This window comes from Triturus cristatus, chromosome 5_2 (assembly GCF_964204655.1).
Source record: "Triturus cristatus chromosome 5_2, aTriCri1.1, whole genome shotgun sequence".
Lineage (NCBI taxonomy): Eukaryota > Metazoa > Chordata > Amphibia > Caudata > Salamandridae > Triturus > Triturus cristatus.
Window position 1 is genome coordinate 39,063,432 of NC_140588.1, and position 26,259 is coordinate 39,089,690.

At 45.3% G+C, this 26,259-nt stretch overlaps 1 protein-coding gene across 1 annotated transcript in view; it reads left to right on the top strand.

Moving 5' to 3' along the window:
• The window catches only part of CTNNAL1 (catenin alpha like 1), an 862,216-nt gene that overhangs the window by 821,805 nt on the left and 14,152 nt on the right, over positions 1–26,259 (top strand). Inside the window, exons 15-17 of the mRNA XM_085606809.1 lie at positions 635–683; positions 2,152–2,208; positions 21,836–21,955. Of these exons, the coding sequence (XP_085462935.1) occupies positions 635–683; positions 2,152–2,208; positions 21,836–21,955 (226 nt within the window). The remainder of the gene's footprint in view (positions 1–634; positions 684–2,151; positions 2,209–21,835; positions 21,956–26,259) is intronic.

A 26,259-nucleotide genomic window follows, 5' to 3' on the forward strand; every position in this document is an offset into this window, starting at 1 on the left:
TGAATGGGAATGAGTACTTGAATGGGTAGAACAATTGATGAAATAGGCACAGAATAAGATGCAGCGAGTGATGTAAGAGGGAGAGTTAAGAAGGAGGGGAAATAAACAAAGGGTGACAGTGGGGAGTACTGCTGAGGAAGAAGAGACCTGCAGAGACACCACGAGCTCGCCTTTCCCCTCTCGCCTGCATGTCAGCCTCCCTATCATTCACCCCGCCTGTGAGCTCGCTCTGGCAGGGAGCTCAGTGGGAGAACGAGACACCGAGTTGCTTTTCCTTCTCGCCGGGGCCCTGACCCCAGGCTCCTGCAACAAAGAAGCAGTTTGTTTATTTTCTGTTGGTGCAAAGCAGACAGCGGCAGTTAATTTTATATATGTATGGTTTTTTTATAGCCTTTTTACTTACAGCAATGGAGGAGTTTAAGGGGCCTCCTCATGGATGGAGAAGCCTGGGAGATGCTTGGGGGCCTTGCGCTAAGCCCCTGTGCAGAAACCTTGCTGTTTTTCTCATTGTTGCTCTTTAACCTTTCCCACAATACAGGAAACTAAGGACATTTCCTTCACTAACTGTAATGACTTCTAAAGTATCAACTTTTATTGCGTGGTAACTAAACCTTTTTTTTGTATTTCCTTGTAGAGGTGAAGGCCTGTTGAAGACCACCCAGGATTTATTTCAGCAAGCTGAGGTAACGTGGTAATGGGTGCATCTTTAAGCAAAGTAGTTACTAAAACCTCCTGGCGTCCTGAGTTTAAGAATACTGTTGGTAACCAAATTTCCCTCTGCAACCTTAGGGATTGGAATGAGAGAACAAAGATTTTTCTAAAGTTGTTTTATGGTGTTTGACCTCTGACGGTCAAGGACATGGAACCCAGCATGATGTAAACACTTTTTAAAAACACACACAGCGAGCTTAGAGTGCAGGAGAAGCCAATCCAGTGTGGAATATGTTCAAGGGTTGTATAACAGAAGCACGCATGGCTAAATCACTCGTGCCTCAACAACGCTGTCCCAACAACAAATGCGTCTTAACCACACATTCCTATACCACGCATGTCTCTACCACACAATTTTGTTGCCCTTAAAACTGTTCCTCCCCCCGCCCTGAGCACTAAAACTTGTCCCCATGTCCTAAACACTACCCTGACCCCAGCCCTACAACTGCCCCAGCCCTGAAAACTGCCGCTCCCCCAACCCTCAGTTCTAAAGCTCTAACGCACAACCTAAAAACTACCCAGGCCCCCGGCTTGAGCACTAAATCATGACCCCCAGCCATATAAAACCCCCGACCCCAGCTTCCTCATCCTGAGCCTTAAAAACTGCCCCCACCCCTGATAACGACCCCCCGCCCTGAGCCTTAAAACCCAGCCCCAGTCCTAAATACTACCCTAAACCCCCCAGGACCCCTAAAACCAGCCCCCAGCCCTAAAAGTGACCCCCACACCTCCAAAACCCGGCCCCGCCCCACTTAATAGACCGCGTCCCGGAGCTTCCTCTCCTGATCCTTCCTGTTCCTCTCCTCACCCATCTGCACATATGGACCGCGCACTGCCTTAACCACACATATGCGTGGTAAAGGCAAAAGTGACTCTGCTTGCTGGGAAACGACAGGCCCGCGATGTAAAGGCCGTTTCCCGTCTTCAAGTAATATACAATGTAGAATAGACTTTCCATACAGCTTACTGCAGAATACATGACTAGTACTGCTTTGCCACATGCACAAACACGTTTACTTTATTCACGTCAGTTAAAAGCCATCTATGTTCTGAAATTCCAATGTTATGACTGTTTCTGCTGGAACATCTAATGTTTCCAGAGTCGAAATGTGGTGTGGAGTTTGTGTTAAAGTAAGGGAAGGAACAGACAGTCTTCATAACCAAATTATGCCTTTCTTTACATCCGGGAATCGCCCACTAGATTATCTCGGAGACAAGATTTGACACGAAACGTAATTAATCCCCGAGAATTTGCAGATGCCCAGTTACATTATTTGATTCATGGGGTTTCTAAGTGTAAGGCAGGCGCATTGAGTAGAAAAGCACTTTGTCTTTTATTATGCTTCTCTGTCTGGCATTTTTATTCGGAAATCACTCAATTTTACTTAAGGTGTTTTAATAATTAATGATTGCTAATCCTTTTTATTTATTTTTTTCTAGATTTTTGCTGCAACTGGATTGAAACTTTCTTCACTTCTCCATGCTTTTTCAAATCAGGTATGTTGTGTTTTATGCACTGGAAAGTCATGCATCGGTATGCCATATAGACAGCTGACTATTTTATTTTATGCATTGCAGAGCAGGCAATTTATTGAATCAGGCGTGCTAATAACTTTGGATTTTAAAATGTTCTACTAGTTTCAGAACGCCTTTTGCAAATAGTTTAGAATTTCCCATTTTAGCATTCTACTAATCTGGTTGTGAGCTTTTATCATTACTATGAATTTTTTATTCACTAAGCAATCCTCAAGATGTGCTTCGTTTTCAAAACATTCAACGTGATCAATCAGCGCCTGTACACGTTTACTGTGAATTTTAATTCAGAATTGTGACATTTCTACATAGTAACTGTATTGGCCACTCAGGCAAGCTCATCTTGAAAATCAGCATTCGACTACCCAATTTATCCAATGTGTTTAGTTTATCAGCCAATTGCAACGTCAGCAGTTGTCACAGAAACAAGCAACTAACCAACCGCTTTGCAAGACACCGGTTGGTCCTAATGCAATGGTGAGGGCGGAGACCACGCCTCCCTTATTTGTGGGATATGGTCAGCAGTCGAAATGAAGTTTGACATGGGATTGTGATGCTGAAAGCCAACGCTCATCCTGGTTTTTCTCTTACAGTCAAGTGGCTGACACCGCATGCATTTTTTGCATTTTTAAAATATGCTGACCTAATGCTGATCATAGCTTATATGTAGGCTTACATTTAAGTCCTAACAATCTCCTAGCATTGTAATGTGTTCTACCTATTACCAAAACGTTGTGGCACAAAAAAGATAATGATTACACTTTTCCTGCATTTATGCTTTGTCCTCCATTTTGTAAAGCCACTCATTATTTCTCACCTAAAATTTGTGGAACTGATTTGCACACGTTGATGCCACATTGCACATTACATTTTGGGTTATGGGATAGTTATAGTATATTTCCCAACCTTGAACTATAAGCTTAGGAGACAGAAACTGGCCCCACTTTCATGGTAGGGAATTAGGATCCACATATGGAGAACATACTTACAAAAAATGGTCTTTATTGGATTTTCAGTTGACAACGAACATTCAGAAATTGCATTTTGTCAAAAATCACATCACCAAGTCATATTAAATAAGCATCTTTACAGAGTTGGTTTTTCATCACATGTAGATTGTGGAGCAATAAGGCGTGGGGATTAGGAAACATAAATGCACGGGGACCTAGTTATAGGATATCTACAAATGGACGCACAGAAAAGGGGCATCATTCGTCAGTATCCTACTCAAGAGTGCGGAGATTTGTATGGAACAGAAGCCAAATATCTTTAGGACGCGAAGTATGGGGCTGGAGGCGAGCACAGTCTTCGCTAATACTCTCACACCAACTCATGCTCCCCAGCCAATCTGAGGTTGTAGGCGATCTGGCGCTTCCCCAGTGTAGTGCAATTTCCCGTTTGCCCAACAGTAGTGCAAGAAGGTAAGGTGGCAGGTATGGCGAGTATGTTCTGGGCAACTAGTGGGTCAGGAGACAGCTCTGTTTCAATCATAACAGACGTGCTCAAATACTGCTACCCAATAGGTGGCTACCACATAACATGTCCAAGTCAGGTGCGCAAAGTCCACCCCAAGAGCATGGCACTTCAGACAATGAGACACCCCCATTTATGTCGCTCAAACCTCCCGCACCTGTGCAAGTGGGAGAGGAGTTGGCCTAACGGCTAGGGCGGTCGACCTCGAATCTGGGGAACCGGGTTCGAGTCTCGGCAATGACGCTGAACATCCTGTGATTCTGGGCAAATCACTTAATCTCCCCGTGCCTAATAAAAATTAATGTGTGTCCTCATGTAACGTAACTGGTGCTAAGTAAAGCACTCTGATACCCAATTCAGGTCAAGTTTGCGCTATATAAAACTCTGCAGCAAAAAAAAAAATGGTGTCTGGTTTCAAGGCAGTACATGAACGGTACAGTCTGGATGTCATGTGTCCTCCGTCCGTGTCTGTGATCGCCATCGTCAGAGTTAAAAAGTCCTCTGAGGGCAGTGGATAGGAGGGCATAAGCAATCTCAGAGTGTGCTGGAGTCGTCGGAAAAAAAGAGGTCCATGTATGAGGTGCCCCGTGTTTGTGGATCGCCAGCCAGGTGTAGGACCTGGCTGTTGGGGAACAATAAGGGAAGTAAAGAGGACCACCACCCAGCATTCGGCGCAGCCTGCGCCAGGCCCAGCATGTGATAGATACAGTATGGATCTCTTTAATGTCCAGCGGTATGTCCCTGGGTAGTATCTGTGAGTGCAGAAGTCCATCCAGCTAAGCTTGTTCAGGACAGAGATATTTAATGCAGGCATCTGGGTGGTACCAGCGGTGTGTGTAGTGGCACTGAGCAGCTAAGCAATATAAGCAAAAATCAGGAACCCCAAAATCGCCACCAGGGCCGGACTGGCCATTGCGGGCACTGGTTATTTATTTATTTATTTGAAAAGTTTTAGATAGCGCTGGCTAGACCCAGAGGTATCAGAGCGCTTTACGTGAGGATCAGCGAGAAACAAGTTACAAAGTTACATCAGTTACTAGAGCATGGTAAAAAGAAAGGAAAAAGAAAACTGTGTTTCCCAGTAAACATGAGTATCTAGAGAAAAAGAAAAACACTGTTTCATAGTAAACAAGGGTATCTAGAGTACAGTATGACCACAACAAATCAAGAAACAGTGTTACACAGTCAAGAGGAGTAAATAGAAGTGTAACAGTGTTACATGGTCGAAAGGAGTTAAAAGAACAAGGAATGACAAAGATACAGTTAGTTCTTATGATATTCTGTCTCCCTTCCAGGCTGGTTTTCGGGCAAGTACCAGTACAATCGATCAAACCTTTCGCTTTACATTATTATATTGGAAGACGGTGGTCCTGGAAAAAGGCAGCCTGTATGCTGCCTTCGTAGATTTAAAATCAGCTTTCGACCTTGTCTCTCGTAATAAGTTATGGAAAGTTCTGCAAGATCTAGGGATGCCCCATGCTCTATTATCACTCATTGCTAGACTCCATCAGGACACATATGCAAAAATTAGATGGGGAGCACAGGGCCAGGTTACCCCATCTTTTGCTGTGGAAAGAGGAGTGAGACAAGGCTGTGTGATGGCCCCAACCTTGTTTTCCATCTTCATAAATGGGGTAGTTAAGTTTATGGAAACCACTCCAACGGATGCACCAAAATTGGCGGGCGTAAGAATTCCGATTCTTATGTTCGCCGATGATACACTGTTGCTAGCAAAAACCCTGAGTGGCCTACAAGCGTGCCTTGTCTCTTTTTGAGGAATTTTGCCATCTTCGGGGCCTTGAAATCAATGTCTCCAAAACTAAATTTATGACATTCAATGCTCACAGATCGTTTACTGGAACTATGTTGCTTAATAAACGCCCGCTGGAGCAGGTAAAAGAATATACCTATCTTGGGGTGGTCATACAGAGGGACATGAAATGGGGCAAACAATTGGATATGGCTACACTTAAACATAAACAGCTAGCAGGTACATTATTGGCTGAGCATAGGGCATCTTTTATGAAACCAATTTCCCCTGTTCTGACGGTCTATAATATGAAAATCATTAACGCTGTCCTTTATGGAGCAGAGCTTTGGGGCAACAAAAACCTGTCCAAATTGATCGTTGCAGAAAACTGCTTTGTACGAAAACTTGTAAACCTCCCACAAAGTACTCCCGTTTTGCCTCTACTTAGCGACCTAGGATTGAAGGCACTGGCTGACATCGCCAGATTGCGTCCTCTAATGTATTGGCGAAGAATTTGGACAACCCCGGAACTGTCCTCGTACGCTGAGGGTTTTAAAGACCTAATTAGAGTTGACCAATTTAAAAAAATTAAATGGTTATCGAACCTTAGGTTGTTGCTTGTAAATATTGGCATGATTGATCTTTGGGAGAACCCAGAAAAAAAGCAGTTTTCTTCGAAAATGCAGTTGAAGGAAAGGTACTGGGCTTGGGTGGAAGCTAGTATCTTTAGGAATAGTGATCCATCGTCGCTGACAGGCCAATTCCTTATGGCCAAACCAAGTCGAAGGCTTGAAGCATATTGGGACACTATCACAAAGCCACTTGATAGAAAGCTTTTGTTTCAATTAAGAACTGGCACACTTCCCGTTAAGTCCTTTACAGCAAGTTGGGGGAATGCAGCTGATATATCTTGCCCCCTTTGCCATGCACCTAGAGAGTGTTTGCCCCACCTCTTGTTTGTGTGCCCTGCATATACTATTCCTCGACGCATTTGGTTGGCCCCCATCTGTCGTCTTCTAGGCACTCAAAAATCCGAGGTTGCTCTTAGATTAATACGCACTGAAACCTGGCTTCCTCTTCTTACAGCTGTAGCAAAATTTCTTGGATGGGCATGGATAATACGATTGAAAGTGGTGATGCCTCTCTAATCCATGCATGACATTTTGGCCCACGATATACAAAGAGTTTTTGCTTTCACTTGTACCCTGTTTCTATTGTTATAATCCCTATGAATGTAAACTCCCTTGCTACTATTTGCACATTGTATTATAGTCTGGTAATGAGTTTATCAATTTTATTATTCTCATTTTTAATCTGATTTTATTGTCTTTTTAACGATTGTATATTTATTGCCTATTAATTCTTCCTTATTGGCTTTTTCTTCTTTTTAATGTGTATTTGTTTGTGCTTTTATGACATTTTCTTGTCGAATGAAGCTTTATGATGATGATGACAAAGATACATGTCCTATGGGACAAAGAAGGTAGGGGGGGGCAGAAAAAGGGTTAAGGAAAGCAGTATGGGCCAGGAGGACCAGCATGGGGGAAAATAATTCAGGAGGGAGGAGACACAGCGGAGAGACGAGGAGAACAATGTACAATGTCTGGCTGGGTAAGTGATGGCCATGGGGGTGAACAAGAGCCAATCTCCTCTATAGCTGTCAGAGCAGCTCCACCGGGCATGGGTCATGTTGTTCTGTTTCCCCGGTGGGCCGGAAGGGTGTGGGCGGTTTTTCTGGCCGTGGGGCCAGTTTTGCAGCACTGCTGCAATATTGCCCCCAGTAAGAAAAGCGGGAGCGGTTCTTTTTACTAGCATCCCCCCCTCCCCACCCCCCTGCTCCCAAGGCACCTCGAGCAGCAATCTGCCAGGGCTAGTTGCTGTTTCCAGTTCCAGTCCCAGTCCGGCCCTGCCCGCCACGCTCATAGATGAGGGGAAGGGTGTCCCAGCAGACACGGGGTCGAGCTCCGACCCATACCAGGCGCATTAGGATGCTACATAAGGTATGAAAGAAGGATTGCGGCAGAGGGATGAGGATATTAGTAAAGAGATATAAAAAGTGGGGGAATACAACCATCTTAATAATGGCCACACATTCAACTATCGAGAGGGGCTACCAAATCCAACAGTCCACCTGCACAGTGCGGTCTGTCACCGCCGAGCAGTAATTATGCTGCAGAATTAGGTCTCTATCTTTACAGAGGTGGATGCCCAGGTACTTGGTGCCGTCATTAGCCCACATAAGAAGATAGTGCGCCAACACTGGGTGAGCAGTGTCTGTCAGCCAGAAGAGTTCTGATTTTGCCCAGTTTAAACGGAGCTCAGAGAGGTTCCCATTTTGCACAGTATCCTGCATGAGCGGAGGGAGGTTGTCCTGCGGATGCCTAATGAATAACAAGATGTTATCCGCATAGAGGGAGAGCAACACGGGACCATGGGTGTATAGAGAATGTACTTAATCACAAGGCCTACCCAGGACTCCATTGTTAGATCTGGCATAGAGACAGTTTTATATGTTCCACCAGCCTAAATTAGGCTAATGTAATAAAAACATTATAAATAGAAAATACACAAAGGAGCTTTTGGACAGCCCTTTTGATTCATGGGTCTGTTCAACTGTCATTCACATTTTGGTTCCGCTCACCACAGCATAAACTAGGGGGCATTGGGTGAGCACACATCAACCATTGGCTCTCATTCACTGTGAGCAATGATGTTTTACTGAATCAAATGCACACAGCCACCTAAAAAGAAGTCTTCTTCTGGGCCATAGATGGTGAGCCAGAACTTTGATTCACCCTTATTTTTACCCCTTCATTCTACTTCCTTTTCTATTTAATTTTTGTCATCCTTGAATGTTTAAGTTATATCTTCAGCCAAAATGTATTCAAACTCCATGGTAACTTCTCTTTGTGCTAATAAGTTTTTTTTAAAAATATTGATATTCAAACTAAATTTCTATTCCAAGTACACCTGTCTCATATGAAGCACCAGTACCTTTTTATTAAAATTATATGCAGTGGTTATTTTTTTAAATGTACTTTTTTTATGGCAAGCATGTGGTGACCATGTTTTGCCAGTGACATATACTCTTTTCTTTTCATTTTATTTTTGTGCCATATGCTTTCAATAAAAAAAAAAAGGGCCAGTTTGTCCAAGCCAGAGCCTCTGGCTTTGGCAAATTTGTTATAACTCCCTCTTGTCTCATGATCGACATAACCCCTGGTGTATGTATCATGCAGGAAAATATTATTGTCCAACGGGGTCCCCGCATCAGTGTTTAAAGCCTCACATGCATACTGGGCAGGACAGCTCACACCACTCTTCAAGTATGCTTACGCCACTTCAACAATTCCATCGAAAAGGTTCCATTGTTTTCCCTATTTATAAAAATAGGGGCAGCATGAAACCAGAGAACTACCGCCTTATTGCTTTATTAGACATAGAAGCAAAAGCATATGCAAGAATACTATTGAAAGAACTAGAAACCTGGGCAAAAGAAAACAACATCCTCCCCCTTTCTATCTGGTTTTAGGCCCGAAAGTTCCACTATGGATTTGATTGAGGGAAACTGTGGGGAAAACTAGACTCCTGGGAAATCCCCCAACAGTTACTAAAGGCAATAACCGCACTACATCAGGGGACCTGGGTCCGCATGAAGACCAACCAATCCACTGTAACAGCCAAGGTGCTAACCAATAACAGCCTGAAACAAGGCTGTGTTCTTGCTCCCCTTCTCTTTAATCTTTACACAGCAGACCTGGGAAAAGCCCTGGAAGGTGCAAGTTTATTAACACCAAGGCTGGGTAAAGTGCGGCTCCAAATCCTTCAGTATGCCGACGATATTGTAATAATGGATCACACGCGGACTGGTCTACAGAAAGCTCTCAATGCCCTGCACAAGTATAATCATAAGAACAACCTCATGGTGAACCAGGAGAAGACCAAGATAATCATCTTTGGGAAGTACCAGCGAAAGAAAACAGCTCAATGGCGCCTAGGCGACCTGTAAATTAAAACATGCACGAGTTATAACTACCTGGGCGTCAGGCTATCGGAAGGGGCAAAACCAGCGGCCCACCTAAAATACTTAAGAAGGAAGGGGCCGGCATCATTTACAGTCTGAGACGCCTAAACCAGCGACTTCACAGTCTGACTGCAGAACCCATCCTGAAAGTTCTTACAGCAAAACTGGTTCCCGCTCTTAATTACGGTTATCTAGTATTTCCCGGTGCATTCAACAAGTTCCCTATGAACCTTCAAATCTCTGCTTACAAGAAGGTTCTAGCTCTCCCTTGACAGGCCAGGAGAGCCAGAGTGAGACCGGAGCTGGGACTTGCCCGCCCAGATTTCATTTGCTCAGGGGACATAATAAAATACTACATTAGTACTTCGCGTGCCTCAGCACCCTCACTGAAAGAGGGTGGTTCCCCATGGCAGGTACAGTTGGCAGCAGCTACAAGTCCATTAGAAATAGAAGTCCAAAATCTGCACAACCAGGATATCCCGGCCATAGCCTGGAAAAAGACAGTGAACGCACAGGTCAAGAGAATATCATTTGAAAGGGACCTGGAAAGTTTACACTACCAACCCAATCTTTCTACACTGGACGCCTCTTATATCCTGGGAAAACCTCAGCCATACTTTGAGCAAGCCTTGACAGTCCTGGCCCGGAAAAGAATCACCTATATGAGACTTCTCGCACTGCCCATCGTGGACTTCAATGTATCTTGGGCCCGGCAAGACAACTCAACTGCCTGTCGTCTATGTAGTTACCAACAGGAATCTTGGCCTCACCTGCTGTGTTGCTGCCCAAAGTTGCAAGAGATTGGCACTGCCTGGTACTCCCAATTTGTAGGTCTCACGGCTTTAGACACTGCAGAGAAGTCTCAGACCTGTGCTTCTCCGCCAACATAGCAGAAATTGTGGCCCGATTAGGGAAATTCATAGATGCAATCCGGGCTGCACGGACACATATTATTAAAGTCCCAAGTTGCAACTAGTTGGCCACCAAGCTTGAGTGACAATGATTAAACAGTCTACAAAGCAAAATAACAGTCCTGTGTCTACAACATATTCAGAGTCCTGCCTCGGATTTCTTTCAACATAAATCCCAGGCACACAAGGGAACAAAAACGATCAAGAGTAGAGGACTGAACAAGCATGTCAGACAAGCTAATCCAGGTACCGGGCACCAAAACGAGGAAAATCATGTTGTTTTAAATGCTTAGTCATCACCAATGCCGGGCAGCAGACACAAAGGTGTTTTTTTTTTTAGCTTTGTAAATGAACATTAATTTTATTGGGCAAAGGGACCACCTAAAGGACGTGCAAACTGAGTTCCCAGATGCAGGAGCCATCCCTGTAGTTCTAGTTCAGACTATTGCCTCTACGATTTTTTAGCTTTTAGCAAACTTGGTTACCCCAGTAACCTTTTTCCTTTTCTTCCTTTTCCATACATGGAAAACGTTGTATATTGTAATGATTTTAATTAACTGAACAATAAAGGAGCAAACTGTAAACTGTTAATGTCATATTGTATCATGAATGACATAACTGCTGATGTTGATACCGTTTGTCCCAAAAAGAAAAGCTGTCAAATGAGAATGTCTGTGAATGGTGATAAGCTTTATGACTAGGGCCGCACAAGTGTTCTTAGGACCACTCCCATCATTGGCACAAGTCCCACCAGCCATGTAGTGCACCTTGCCTTTGTTAGTGCTCTTTAAATTGCAATGATGAAGAAAAACCTGTGGCCATGTAGAGACTGCAGTAGCCACTGCATCATATTAGTTAACGATATATCTGTAAGAGACATATATTAGTTATAGATTCCTTACCTTAGAATTACCCCCAGGCGTCAAACTGGATCCGGAGAATTTTTTCTCAGCAGTACCCCTGCACGTCAGTAGGTGATGTCGGTCGACTACGTGTTCGGCGTCATGATTGCCGGTATGACGTTGTGGTACCTACTTAGACGCCGCCCTGCGCGCTGACATCAGTTCTTTTACACGATATTCCACGCCAGAAGTGCAGAGCCATGCAAGACACTGACCACTGGTGCACAAATTAGGGCCCTGAAAGGGAGTCCCTAACTCCAGAAGTCAGTTCTCAGAATGAGGAGGATGGGTGGGGTGGTAAGAAATCTATAATTAGTATAGGTCTCTTACAGAATATCGTTACCGAAGGCAAGTAATTTGTTCATCTGAAAGAGACTATTAGTTATAGATTCCTTACCTTAGAAAAGATTCCCCAGCAATACCAACCCCAGAGGAGGGTCTGCAAACTAAGTTCACGGCAGAAAGTCCTGGAGAACTGAACGGCCAAAGAAGCTGTCTATCCGGACTTGACTATCCAGGCAATAATGTTTAGTGAACGTGTGCGGTGATGCCCACATGGCTGCCTGGCAGATGTCACGGAAGGGGATTCCACGGCCCAAAGGTGTAGTGGCTGCCGTCGCCCAGGTGGAATGGGCACGCAGTCCTACCGGAGGCTCCTTTTTCGCAAAAAAATAACAGATCTTAAAGCAAAGGATGGCCCATCGGGAGATGGTCTGTTTTTGCACGGCCCGACCTTTCTTGGTGCCCACATAGCCAACAAAGAGTTGGTCGTCCACCCGGAATTGTTTTGTGCAATCCAGATAAAACGATCACGCACGTTTTGGATCCAGACGGTGGAGTCTTTCCTTCTCCTTGGAAGGATGCGGGAAGAAGGTGGGCAAAGTGATGGTCTGTCCTATGTGGAAAAGAATGCCTAGTTTGAAGGACAACCTTGTCCAGATGGACAGCATGCAAAGGAGGTTTAGAAGATAGAGCCTGAAGCTCACTCACCCTGCGAGTAGAGGTGATGGCAACCAGAAAAGCAGTCTGAGAGGACAATTATGTAGTGGCTCGAAAGGAGCGCACATAAGGTAAGTTAAGACAAGATTCAAGTCCCACTGGGGCATTACAAAAGGAATAGGAGGAAAAAGGTGATTCCCTTAAGAATTCTATTTACAATAGGGGACTTGAATAGAGAAGGCTGATCAGGAAGGAGAAGAAAGGCCGAAATGGCTGAAAGTGAGTCTTTAAGGGTGCCCAGAGCAGAGCCCTGTTGGGCCAAAGAAAGTATGAAGAGGAGCACCTCAGAAAGGGGATCCACAGCCTTTGCTGCGCACCATTACACAAATGTGTTCAATCTACAGGCGTATACTGTTTTAGTAGGGGCGCCTTGCTGCCAAGATGACATTACAGATATCGGGAGGAATGTCGAAATCTGTCAACTGTTGCCGCTCAATCTTTATGCAAGGAGGTGGAGGCTGGACAGGTTCGGGTGGAAGACCGTCCCCTGCTGCTGTGACAGAAGATCCTCCTGAAGAGGCAGTCTGATCGGAGGATCGATGGCCATGTTCAAAAGCTCGGGATACCAGACTCGTGGTGCCCAGTCTGGAGCCACAAGAATGGCTAGGGCCCGGTCGCGCTTGATCTTCTTCAGCACTCTGGGCAGAAGTGGTATAGGCGGAAAGGCATATAGAAGTCCGCAATTCAACTTGTGAAAAAAAGCGTCGCCGAGCGAGTGCCGCCTTGTAATTCCAACGTGCAGAACTGCCGATATTGCGCGTTTTCTTCGGTGGCGAACAGATCTAACCAAGGCTCTCCCCACTGCTGAAAGAGACCTTGCACCACCTCCGAGTGAAGACGCTATTCGTGGTCCATTATGCACCGGCGGCTGAGTTCGTCCGCCCTATTGTTCAGGGAACCTGCCAAGTGTGGAACCACCATGAACATGCCTTGATGTTCCAGCCACGTCCAAAGGCCAAGAGCCTCTTGACATAGGGTCTACGACCCCACAACCCCCTGTTTGTTGTAGTACCACATGGCGGTGGTGTTGTCTGTGAACACCTGCAATACTCTTCCTCTGACAGAAGGAAGGAATGCCTTTAGTACAAGATGAATCCCCCGGAGCTCCAGAAGGTTGATGTGGAGCCTGGACTTCGTCGGAGACCAGAGGCCTCTGATCTCTGCCTCTCCCATGTGGCCGCACCATTCCAGAAGTGACGCATCTGTCACCACTGTGAACTCTGGTTGGGGAAGGGAGAGGGATCTGCCATTGACCCAATCTTAGCCACCAATGCAGTTGGTGTGCAGTGCCCTCTGAGATTCCCCTGATGCTGTGCCCACTAGAACGTCAGGTCCCACTGCATAGCCCACATATGCCATCTGGCATGATCCACCAGCAGGATGCAGGAGGCCATGAGGCCCAGCAGCCTCAGGGTCATCGCACCGAAATCCAGGATAGAGGCTGAAACATCTGTATCATAGCCCAAATATCCCGTACTTGCAGTTCAGGAGGATAGGCCCAAAACTGTGCTGTGTCCAGAACCACTCCGATGAAAAGGAGTTTTGAGAGGGAATCGGGTGCGACTTCTGCACATTGACTGTGAACCCCAGCAAATGCAGGAGGTCCGCCGTAGTCTGGAGGTGGGAGATGACAGCCTGGGGTGAGCCCGCCTTCACCAGCCAGTCGTCGAGATAGGGGAAGACTGGAACCCCTGCTCTGCGCAGATGAGCTGCGACCACCGCCATCACTTTCGTGAACACCCGAGGGGTGCTGGTAAGGCCGAAGGGGAGCACAGTGAACTGAAAATGCTCGTGGCCTACCGTGAACCGCAGGTAGCGCCGGTGGGCAGGCAAGACGGGGATGTGAAAATAAGCATCCTGCAAGTCCAAAGCTACCATCCCGTCTCCAAGGTTGAGGGCAGACAAGACCTGAGCTAATTTCAACATTTTGATCTTCTCCTTCAGTAGGAAGCGGTTGACGTCCCTGAGATCCAAGATAAGATGCAGGCCTTTGTCTTTCTTGGGTACCAGGAAGTAGTGGGAATAACAACCACAACCTACTTCTGGCACAGGGAATCGCTCGATAGCTCCCTTGGCCAAGAGAGCCATAACTTCCTGACTGAGAAGGGCCAAGTGATCCTCTAACTATCTGCAAAACCCCCCTTTCCGACGTGATGTTGTGCCAGTGGGGGAGGTGATGGTAGATCCTGCTGCACACTGGCAACCGGTGGCCCTGAAATGTCCGACTAGGAAGGTTTGGAGGCAGCTGCAGGGGGGGCATTGGTGGACTGACCCCACCTCTGGCCCCCGGACCCACGACGCTGGGTCCTACGTTTCCAGCCGCGCAGAGGCTGGGTGAATTTTGCGGCCCTGTGGCTCTGGGTGGAACATGGTGGAGCACCCCTTCCGTGGTCACGAAAGCCAGACTGCATGGGGCGAGAAGTTGCTGCAAGACCCACGGACCAGGCCATAGCCTTAGAGTCCTTGAAGCGCTCGAGGCGCTGTCCGCCTCGTCACCAAACAGGCGACGGCCATCACAGGGCATGTCCAAAACTGTAGATTGGACATCCCCAGATAAGCCAGAGGTTCTCAGCCAGGCATAGCGCCTCAGGGCTACCAACGTGGAAATCGTCCTACCCAGCGAGTTACCGGTATCCAGCCCACACCGGATAGTGAACTTTACTGTGTCTCGACCCTCAGCAACAGCGTGGGAGAGCACGGCCAGGGCCTCCTCCGGGCACTGTAGCAGCACTTACTCAACCGTGTCCCACACAAAATATGTGTAACGGCCCAAGAGACATGCGATGTTCACCGACCGCAGTCCTAAGCTGGTGGAAGACAACAGCTTCCCAAGATGGTCCAGCTTCTTGGATTCCCTATCTTGAGAAGCTGTAGGGAAAGCACTTCCTTTAGAGGGTGAGGCTTGGACCACCAAGCTCTCGGGGGTAGGGTGTTGGAAGAGGAAAAGTGGGCCGCCCTGGGCCTGGTAGTGGCGTCGGGCAATCATCCTATCCACAGGAGCCCCTGTGCTGGGCTTGGACCAGGAGCCCAGAAGTACGTCAGTAAGGGCCTCATTGAAAGGCAGCAAGGGCTCCGCAGAGGCTGCTGTCGGCTGAAGCACCTCAGTCAGGAGGTTAGTCCTGACTGCCACCGTAGGAAGCTCAAGGCCCAAGGCCTCAGCAGCCCTACGCAACACCATAGCATAGGAAGCTCCCTCCTCTGTAGCCACGGTAGGGGGAGAAAGCTTACCAAGGTCTGGAGAGGTATCACCCAACTCCTCTCTCCAGTCCGGCTCTTCAAGATGGTCTACCAGAGGGTCATCAGACCCCTTCCCAGTCCTCCTTACTCTTCTCTGGCTGCCACTCAGGGCGATAGGGAAAGCCAGGGAATGGTAGCGGTCCAAAAGTACCCTCCGACATTGGTCGACGCCAGTCCAGCTCCGTGTCCAAGTCGAGAGGGAGGCTGGGGTGGACGCAGAGGTGTTGTCAGAGGAATCGACGCTGGGGAAGGTACCATGAGGTCAACCGGCACTGATCCGGATCCAGGCCTGGATCCTCAGGGGCCTTGCGGTGCCGAGGCCAAAGCCACCGGCCTAGAGCCCCCAGCCAAGTCTGTGGGGCCCAAAGCTGCGCCGGGGAAGTCGGACTGCCCAAAGATAGAGTGGAGGGCTTCGTAAAATGCACTAAGCTGGGCTGGGGATGCTCCGGCTCCCAGAAAGGAAGGGAAGCGCGGAGCCGTCGCATCGGTCAACAGAAGGGGGAATGCGAAGAGCGATGATGCTTCTTTGCCTTCTTCTTGTGTTTCGACTTCCCTGATGACGAAGACTTCAATGACGAATGGTGGTGGTGGTTCCGCGACCTTCCCCGCGACCCAGACCTCGAACAGCACGGAGCCGACTGCCGGGCCTCCAAAAGCTTATGGGACCACTCTTGCAGAGACTTAGGGTTCAGGGCCGGGCAGTCGGAGCACGTCTTCAGGTCGTGGTCATGCTCCAGGCACCAAAGGCACACGAGGTGCAGATTGGTGACCAACATCAGCTTGTGACAGGAGTCACAAGGCTTGCAATCGGGTCAGCAACTTGACATCCCTCGTGCACCGGTTGTAAGACTTCAAAAAAGAAGTCGACAAAAGTCAAAAAAGTTTAGTCAAAAAATGACTGAGGGTACCGCTCACTCCGGAGCTGCGCTGGCTGATGCGAAAAAAAAAAGAACTGACGTCAGCGCGCTGGGGTGGTGTCTAAGTCGATACCATGACATCTTCCCGGCGATCAAGACGCCGACATGCAGGGGTACTACTGAGAAAAAATTCTCCGGATCCAGTCTGACACCCGGGGGGTCATTCTAAGGTAAAGAATCTATAACTAATAGTCTCTTGCAGATATAGAAACCAAAACAGCTAATTACATCGCTGTCGGTGGGGTAGAGGAAGATGCACGACTGTGGGTGAAATGTACTCAGGGATTAGAGCACAGAAAGAAAGCCAGATAAAAAAACAATAAGATTTCTTTGTCTTTCTTTTCTGGGGTCAGTACGGTAGGTTTCCTTCGCTGTCAATCACTGCTTTTTCATTTGTGCCTCAATTTCCGTGGTGCTTTCTGGGTCTTAGGGCAGGGGACTGCAGGCGCAAATGGCTCGTGATATTCTTCCACATCCTGCACCTCCTGTTTCAGCGCCATTGACTTGATAGATTGCTGTTTATTGTTGACGTTTACTATTCTGCCCGCCATTTTTCGCTACTGGGAAATTGTTTGGCACCTGATCCTTCCATTCTCTATTATAAAATGAAAACCTTTTATATCCTGGTTTCCTACTTGGGCTGCTAAGTGGCCAAGAGTATACTAGCATGGAGATTCTGCTCCCCGAGGTGCTGCCTGTGATTACAATTTGTTTTTTGTTAATCCAACTGCTTAGCGGCCGGCCCCGGGGGTTGTAGGCCCATACTTGTCTTTGGGTGAAATGTCAATAAAGGTTTTTACAAAAAAAAACAAAAAACAATAAGAGTTGAAATATTTTACATAACAGTAGTTACATTAAAGAAATTAAATCAACAAATCCAATAATTCTCATACAACCGTCTGGAGTACACCTCAGCTGAAGTGCGCATATGAATCTAAGAAACAAAGCAACAGTTTGAAATTCCCTCACACTACTGGCCAATGATGTAAGCACCTAAAACAGAAGTGAAGAAACATTTGCTTCATACAGCTTAGAATAGTTTCAAAAACGTTTTCAGGATAATATCTGGTTCTGGGTGATGTATTCCATTAGGCAATTAGTGAAATTGGTCTTAAGCTTTATTAGTCTCAGTTGAGAGCAATGTAAGCAATCCATATCGTGCACCAGGCAAACAGGACAAAGACTTTTACTCTTCCCACATCATCCCTTTCTTAAAAGAAAAGATGCGTTTCCATTGTCTCAGATTGCCTGCATTGGGCATAAGCTTTCCCACTTGGCAATTATCAGGTAAATTGTAATAGCATTGCAAATGTATATCAAATTACAGTTGTCAAAACAATCGAAAAGCTCTGCTGACAGAACCTATTATAAATGATTACCATACTGCAAAACATTTATGCCTATGGTTTGTTCGAGTAAGTCACCAACAACAAAACCATTGCCTACGACGGTAATCTGTGAGATTCTGTGTACCTACCTAGAGGCTTTAGCAGAGTGTAATAACAATCTATCCTTAAAAGCCTTTTAACACATGATTTTCACAATAAGTAGGTCATGCCTACCAGCTTCGTAAATGTTTCATAAGAAACAGATCAAACCTATGGAATCTGGCATGATTTCTCCCAATGAACCCACCCAGCCTATGCCCTCTACCATTGGCATTACACCTTAATCAACACAGGCCTATTCAGGTGGCCATAAACTGGCAAACATCATGCACACAGTTATAAATTATGAATATATAGAAAAATACAGTTTGCAAAACAGTATTCGACCCCTCGCAATGGAGTCTTAAGACAAGTTTCAACTCCCAGGGTTTGTATTAGGTGTATGTCCAATGCCAGAGCCATTGCCAACTCCTTAAATCTGTGAGTTTCTGGTGACAAAATAATTGTCTATGGCCTATAACACAATATGCATCACTTGACGCAGGCATGCCATTCATACTGGTATAAATGGAACTGTCCGCGGCCTTTGATATGATCTCTCTTTCAATCCTAATCCGCAGACTGCATGATGTAGGAATATATGGCAGTGCACTACATTGGCTTATTGACTGCCTTAATAAACGAACACTAACCATCTGTCTAGACTCCTTTAAGTCTCGAACAATGTTGGTCAACAAAGGAGTACCACAAGGTTCTTGCCTGAACCAAATACTATTTAACATTTATGTATACCCCCCTTCCTCCTCGGCGCAAATAGTAAGATCATGTGGATTTGAGATCGTATCATATGCTGATGATACCCAACTTATCATTTCCTTTGGGCAGGATCAGTTAATGTAAAATCTCGGTTTGCAAACTGCTGAGAGAAATCACTGTTTGTATGGCTAAAACTGCTTCCAATTGAATGACGAGAAGACCAAGATTGTGCTGTTCGGCGAGGTGCAGGAGTTCTGGTCGGCTGACTTGTGACCCATTGAATTCGGTCCAGCCCTATGCCGAAAACAGGTGTTAAAGAATCTTGGTATAAAACTTGACCAAACTTTTTCCATGAAAGACCAAGTTAGCTCAATGTGTGGCACCTGCTTTGCCACAATGCACCTCCTAAGAAAAGTCTTACCCTGCTTTCCTTCCAATTCAAGAAAGACCCTAGTTCAGGCACTAATCACAAGCCACCTGGACTATGGGAATGCACTACAAGTGGCAGCTAATGACTCGCTGCTGTCAAACTGCAAGTAGTGTAGAACACGTCAGCTCGGCTGATCTGCAACCTTCCCTCACATTGCTCTTCCGCACCCATTCTGAAAGCCTTGCACTGTCTGCTCATTAGGAAATGAGCTATGTTTAACTTATGTTGTCTGACCCACAATGTCTTTACCTACCAACTTGCACTCTAGACTCAGCCACTACCATCCCACCAGACTCTTTAGGTCTGCAAATAAAGCTTTGCTAAAGATCCCTCACATACACACCTCCAGTTTCAGAGGTAGATCCTTCTCTTACCTTGCCCCAATTTACTGGAACAAACTCCCTTTGCATATTCATACTTGTTCAGATCTTCCCAAATTCAAACAACTTTTAAAGATATGGATGTTTTAACTGCACTGTTCCGACATTCAGTAGCAAGCGCTGAGATACTCCTTGGAGAGTGAGTTGCTGCGCTACAACAAGTGCCTATGCAATAACATAACCAACTGTTAAACACTCACTGTTTTTAGTAAATGCTTTTAACAAATGCTTTTCACAATAGCTAAGTTAGACCAACTGCCTTTGTTATAACGTTTTATAATAAGCAAATTATGCCTATGGAATCACGCATAGGATTTCCCAGTACACTAATCAAGCCCATATCTTGTCATCATAAGCAACTCATGCCTACTCTTTTGGCGTCAGCAGTATTACATTTCAGCCGGTGGGGACACCCCGGCACTCATTTTTGGAAACTAGTGCTTATTTTTTCTCATCCGACATTTCCCACAAACAAGAGAGGGAAAACACACAAAGGGACAGGAGGAGGAATACCAAGATGGAAAACCCTTAACCAGGGAAGAACACAGGGACCTGCAAGAGTAAGATAAAGGGGAAAGTGGTGTCTGGCAGTAGATTAAAGAGGCATGAGGTGGATCCTGGCTACGCAGCCTTGGGTTTTGGCATGCTGGCATTTAACCCCTTGGGTGCTCATGACGGAACCACTCCGTCATGAGCCACGGGCGGCGTGTGCTCATGACGGAGTGGTTCCGTCATGCTGCGGCCGCTCCGCCCACGCGTCGCTGATTCCCCGCCTGTGCGGGCGAATTAGCGAGTGGGCGGAGTCATGACGGAACCACTCTGTCATGAGCACAGCGCGCCCGTGACTCATGACGGAGTGGTTCCGTCACGAGCATGGCGGCGGCGCGCTCACCCCACACCCCCCCAGCGCCGCGGCAAAATTCGCGCCGCGGCGAAGGGGTTAATTGTGCTGGCCTGGGGCTTCTAAGTATAGCTTTGGGCACTGACACTCATTATTTACAACTTAAGCAGTAGGCATAAGCTTTTCCACAAAGCAACCATCAGATGCACAGTCATAAAATTAGTAAGATATACAACATTTTCAGAAATGATTTTCAATATATCAAGCTGACTGCATTTATTGTAAGGTTTCATAAAAACATGATCATTGGCTTGCAACACTCATCAAATTAGTCTTGCTATATTGAGTATACATATTGCATTACTGCAATACAAACACTTTTTTAGTGAAGCCACACAAATTCAGTCTAATCAAAACCTGTACTTTGGGGAACCAACACGCCGGGGGAGCCTAAGACCCTCTCTCAGTAGCGCTGTGATAGCTCTCTTTTTGTTGATCAGTGATCACATATGGTCAGACCTAAAAATGCATGTTGAATAGCATAACCATGGGTATCTCATGCAGCTCTAAAGTTAATGATAGAAAGGGAAGGGTGCTGTGACTGAAAAACAACAATACATTCCTCGTGACTGCCCTCCTTCCCCTTGTGCTGGGATTAGAGTAAAACAAACACTGCAAATTATCTACTTATATAAGACACTTTAACAGAAATACAGAGCCACTTGAGTACCCCCGAAAGGTTAAACTACATTCTATTGTAATATTGACCATTGGGTAGACCTTGCAGGCGTGTACGACCAGAATCAACTGAATAGCAATTATAACACCATCTCAGTACATTGTCCTCTACATTATAACTGCATCCGCAAAAAGCCCTTTAAAATCTGGCAGTAAGATATAGGACATCTAGAACCTAAACGTAGGCCAAAGCTGATCAGGCGTAAAAGCCGTAGTGTAATAAGCTGAGATGTTATGGTCCATCTACCTTTTCAGGGAACCATCCTCTGTAATGTGCTTATTGAGTGACCCTGGAAAGACGTCTGAAATTCCACAACTATCACAAGAAACTTCTTCTACAGGCCTTTGTTGCCTCCTTTGTAGCCCACACCAAGGCCTTTGTCTACGTGTTCAAAACCAGTTCTCCACCGCTCTTCTGCATCATTCGTGCTTCTCCCCCCTACAACTTTTGCACTCAAGCCTTGTATTTCGGCTTGCTCTAAAGCCACCACCAGATGACATGTGCGTGTTAAAAATAACCAGTCGGAAAAGGAAGTACCAACTTAAAAATTTCTATGCAGCCTCATACTCGCGCAACACACAGTGTGTTGAGGGGCTACTTTTATGTCTGATTAATTTACATAAGATATATAAGAACCAGCAGATTTGCTCTTTCCATACCACAAGAATCGTCTTGCACTTTCCTGTCCTCTGCTATGGTGGGTATTGGAAATGATGGAAGAGATGTGATTATTTTTTTAAAGGATGCAAAACAGGAGTATTGTACTTTTTTTTTACCTATATACAATTGCTTTTCATTTACAGCAGCTGACTGATTGGATCTAACTTCCGATATTATATTTCAGCTGGAAGATGATGACAAACCTCACCTCCTATTAGAAATTGACAAGTTGATTGGCAGGAGCCAGCAGTTACAAATAACAGCGAAAGCAGCCGTGCAGGGCAAAAATGCCACCTTTACAAAGGTAATTTCAACGAGTGTTGTCATGGGTTGTAGGAATGGGCGAGAACCAAAAGTTGATACCACTGTGGGTCAAAATTTTGAGTTCGTTCTTAGAACTAATTTGTGTGCATATACTTTAAAGAATGGTTCTTGTTGAGTGATTGCTTGCAATTCACGTCGTATTCTTCTGAGAGATGTGATTGCCACTAGAAATGCAACTTTCCAAGTTACAGAATTGAAGTTGGCATGAATGGAGTGGTTCAAATGGCGGTCAGGTAAGCATAATATTTAGGTTCCAGGTTGGGGCTGGTGGAGTGGAAGGTGGGATAACTCTTTATAGTCCTTCCATGAATGCTTTAATACCTGGTATTTTGAATATAGACAATGTCTGCTTTGCATGTAGGTCACTGGTGCTGCTACGTGTAGCCTAATGGATGTGTAAGCAAGCCCTGTCTGCTGCAGATGGAAAAGATAGCCTATAAAATTTTGTGCTGTAGGTGATAAAGTCTGTATTTGTTTCTGTACAGAAATGTATAAATTGTTTAAATTTAACTGCATTACATGCTCTAGTTGTAGGCATACAAACTTGTTTAAGGATATCGATATCTTCTTGCGGTAAATTTAAATACCCAAATTCTAGGATTTCAGGAGCCAGATTGCTAGAGTGAGCTGATTGGGGTGCCTTTCCTTCGATCTTCAGTTAGTAGGTGTGGCCAAAGAGGTAGTTTCTTGTGTGACACTAGAAACCGTTGCGAACCATGCCTGCCGTGCCCATGTTGGGGTTGTTGGGATTAGTGTTAAGAGAGGTTTGTGTTAGCTTCTGAACTACATATAGAATGAGTGGGAGAGAAGGAAAAGCGTAAGCAAATACTCCTGACCAATTAATCCATAGGGCATTGCCCTTGGATAGCAAGTGGGGAAACCTGGATGCGCAGTTTTGGCAAATGGCGCTGAGGTGAGTGGCAAACAAGTCTATTTCTGGTGACCCCCACCTTTTGAGGTAAGAGTGGAGTAGTGGTTGCTTGATCTCCACTCGTGTACTTGTTGATGTGTTCTGCTGAGCATATCTGCAAAGTAGTTGTCCACCCCAGGTAGGTATTCTGATAGGAGGTGTATTTTGTGGTAGATTGCCCAGTGCCAGATTCTCTCTGAGAGGAGAGATAGCTTTGGGGAGTGTGTCCCCCCCCTGTTTTTTAATATAATGCATTGCAGTCATATTGTCTGTTTGTATTAGCGCTATCTTATGGTGTAAGTGATTGTGAAAGGCTTTGAGGGCTAGCTGAATTGCTAGTTAATCCAGATGGTTGATAAGCAGATGGGTCTGAGCTCTTGTCCATAGTCCATGAATTTTGAGATCTTGCATATTTGCCCCCCATCCCTGAAGGGATGCATCTGTAGTAGTGGTGATCTGCTCGATTGGTACTTTGAAGGGCCGACCCTGCAACAAGTTGTTGCTGTTCCACCACTGCAGAGAGATATAAATTGATGTCCCAACCAACACTAGGTCTGGTAGATGCCCCTCTGTTTGAGACCATTGAGATTGTGGAGTGCGTTTGAAGGGGGCGCATATGTAGACGAGCGTGTGGCACTATCGCTATGCAGGAAGCCTTCATTTCGTAAAAGACCCATCACCATTTTTACTGTGAAGTGAACTTGTGGTTGAAAAAGAAGTAATGTTTGTATGAACTTTTTGCACAGGGATACACTTTGGCTGAACTAAATTGAGAGTTTCACCTAGGAAAGGCTGAATTTGCAAGGGTTGTAAGCGAGACTTTTGTATGTTTAGGGTAAACCCTAGTTTGTGTAGAAGGTTGATAACCTGCTGAGTGTGTTGAAGGCACTGATGGTAGGTTGGGCGTTTGTTGAGCCAATCGTCTAAATATGGGAATACATGAATTCTGTCTCTTTTGAGATGAGCCGCCACTACTGCAAGGTACTTTGTGAAAACTCTTGGAGCTGTAGTGATCCCGAATGGTAGCACTTTGAAAATTTTTTTTTTTTCTTTTATTCCTCATATACCAAAATGGGCATTCCTGATGGAAGGCCTCAACCCCTCTCCACCGATCGACCTATTCCAGCCCTTATATTCAAGACCAGTGCAGAGAGGGAGAAGCTCAAACCCTCAAGCAACCACTGCATTCAGCGTCCACTCCATTTCACGCTGCCAGATAACACGGCGTTAATTTTGAAGGGACCAAACGAGCAGTGCCCAGGTGAAATCATTGGAATATTCTTTACCTATTCCGCCATGCAACCAGTGCTGCCCAGACTTTTCCATAACTCTTGCTGTCACATGCCATATCAGATTCACTAGTATAAATTATATATTTCAAGCCCTCTATGAAAGTGGGAGCGTTTATGTTTTTCCAAGCTCTACATATCTCTCGTCTCGCCAAGATAATCACATAAAAAATAAATTTGGATGCCTGATCATTAAGATGATAGTCTGTATGCAATCCCAAAAAAATCATTCCTGGAGTAACTTCTATTGGTTTATGTAGTACATCAGCTAAAAAGTCTCGCACCGTGACCCAATAACTGGCTATCTCAGGACAATCTATGAACATATGATAGTCATCAGCTGCAGGGAGTTTGCACCTTGGGCAATAATAATCTATACCTGTTATCTTTGTTAGCTTTTTTGGAAATATATATATATACTCTATATGCAGTATATAGATGGTTTCTTTTTAGTGGAGCTGATTTAACCACAGCATGCAGCATAGCAAAGGAATCCCCCCATAATTCCATGATGTTATTGGAATCTGAGCTAATAGTGTTGCCCCAAAGTTTGTGAAGTTCGGATTCTGCTACATCTTCTACCTCTAGGATGGCCCAGTACCAGAAAGAAACCTCCTGCTTCCATCTGCCCTTTCTTGATAGAGAGTCAAACTTAGGGTTCAATGAATCAAATTCCCAAGTTTTAGTTGCCCACCATCCTGACAGCTGGTAGTACGTATATCTTGATAGGGTCCCGCCTGTCAGGCTAGATAGGGATTCCCAATTTAAGAGCTGCGAGTCTTCCTGCAGATCCTGCCAGTAAAACAAGCCTGCCACTTTAAGAGGACGGGATAGTTGGTCATTGAGGCAGTCTGGTGTAACTGGGGAATCCCAAATCGGAGCCTGAGGCGCGTAATATGGGATTTTTAGGCTCTTTCTAACATATAGCCAGTTCTTAAGAGCCACACCCAAAATCTTTAGTCTGACCCTCTTAAAAAACCTTGGGTCACCGTACTTGAATAGAAAATGTTCTTGCCCCTGAGGTATACCATGTAGTAAGGCTTGAAACAATAAACCCAGAGAGGAAGCATCTGTCTTTCCAGCTAGCATTCTGAAATTTTTAAAATGAAACGAGTGACTATAGACAAATAAGTCCAGTAGAGCTAACTCTCCCATTTTAACACTTCTCCTTAATTTTTTCCAGGAGATCCTAGATGTCTTAGCATTCCAAATAAAGGAGCCTATTTTCCCCTCTATTTTAGCAATGTCTAATGCTGGAAATGTTAATGGAATTGAATTAAATAAAAAGGTGATCTTTGGCAGAATAATAATTTTAATTAAATTTACTCTGCCAAAAATACTCAGAGAGGCCGGACCATCGTTGCAACAGGCCACAGACATCCTTATAGATTCTCATCAGATTTATTTTAGCTATTTCCGAAATATTTTGAGCCAAAATTATACCTAAATATCTCATATGTGTCAAGCTCCTACTGCCCCTCTTACTTGATTCCAGTGCATAATCTCGTTTTTTTCCTTATTTACTTTATATCCCGAGATTGCTCCAAACAATTCTGATTGCTCAAACAATCTTGGGGTAGCCTCGGCTGGGTTGGAGATAAACATAAGAAGATCGTCAGCATATAAAGCAAGTTTTAATTCTAGGTCTGCAATTCTAAAGGGTTGAATCATAGGATCAGACCTAAGTTGACACACAAACGGTTCAATATAAAGATTGAACAATAGAGGTGATAAAGGGCACCGCTGCCTAGTTCCGCGAGAGATTGTGAACCAATCTGAAAGGGTTTTGTTCACCAAGACTTTTGCTCGAGGACTCCTATATAGGGACCGGACAGCTGAAACAAAATTAGGAGGAAATCCAAACCTAGACAGAGCCGACCACAAATAGGACCAATTTACTTGATCAAAGGCCTTAGCGGCATCAATAGCTAGAAGGGTCAATGGGAGCTTCTCAGCCACTGCAACATCTATTGCTGCAATAACTTGAAAAGTTAGCTCATTTAACTGTCTGTCAGGAATAAAACCTCTCTGATCTTGATGTACAATCGTTTTAATGACTTTGGCCAACCTTGTTGCTAGAACCCC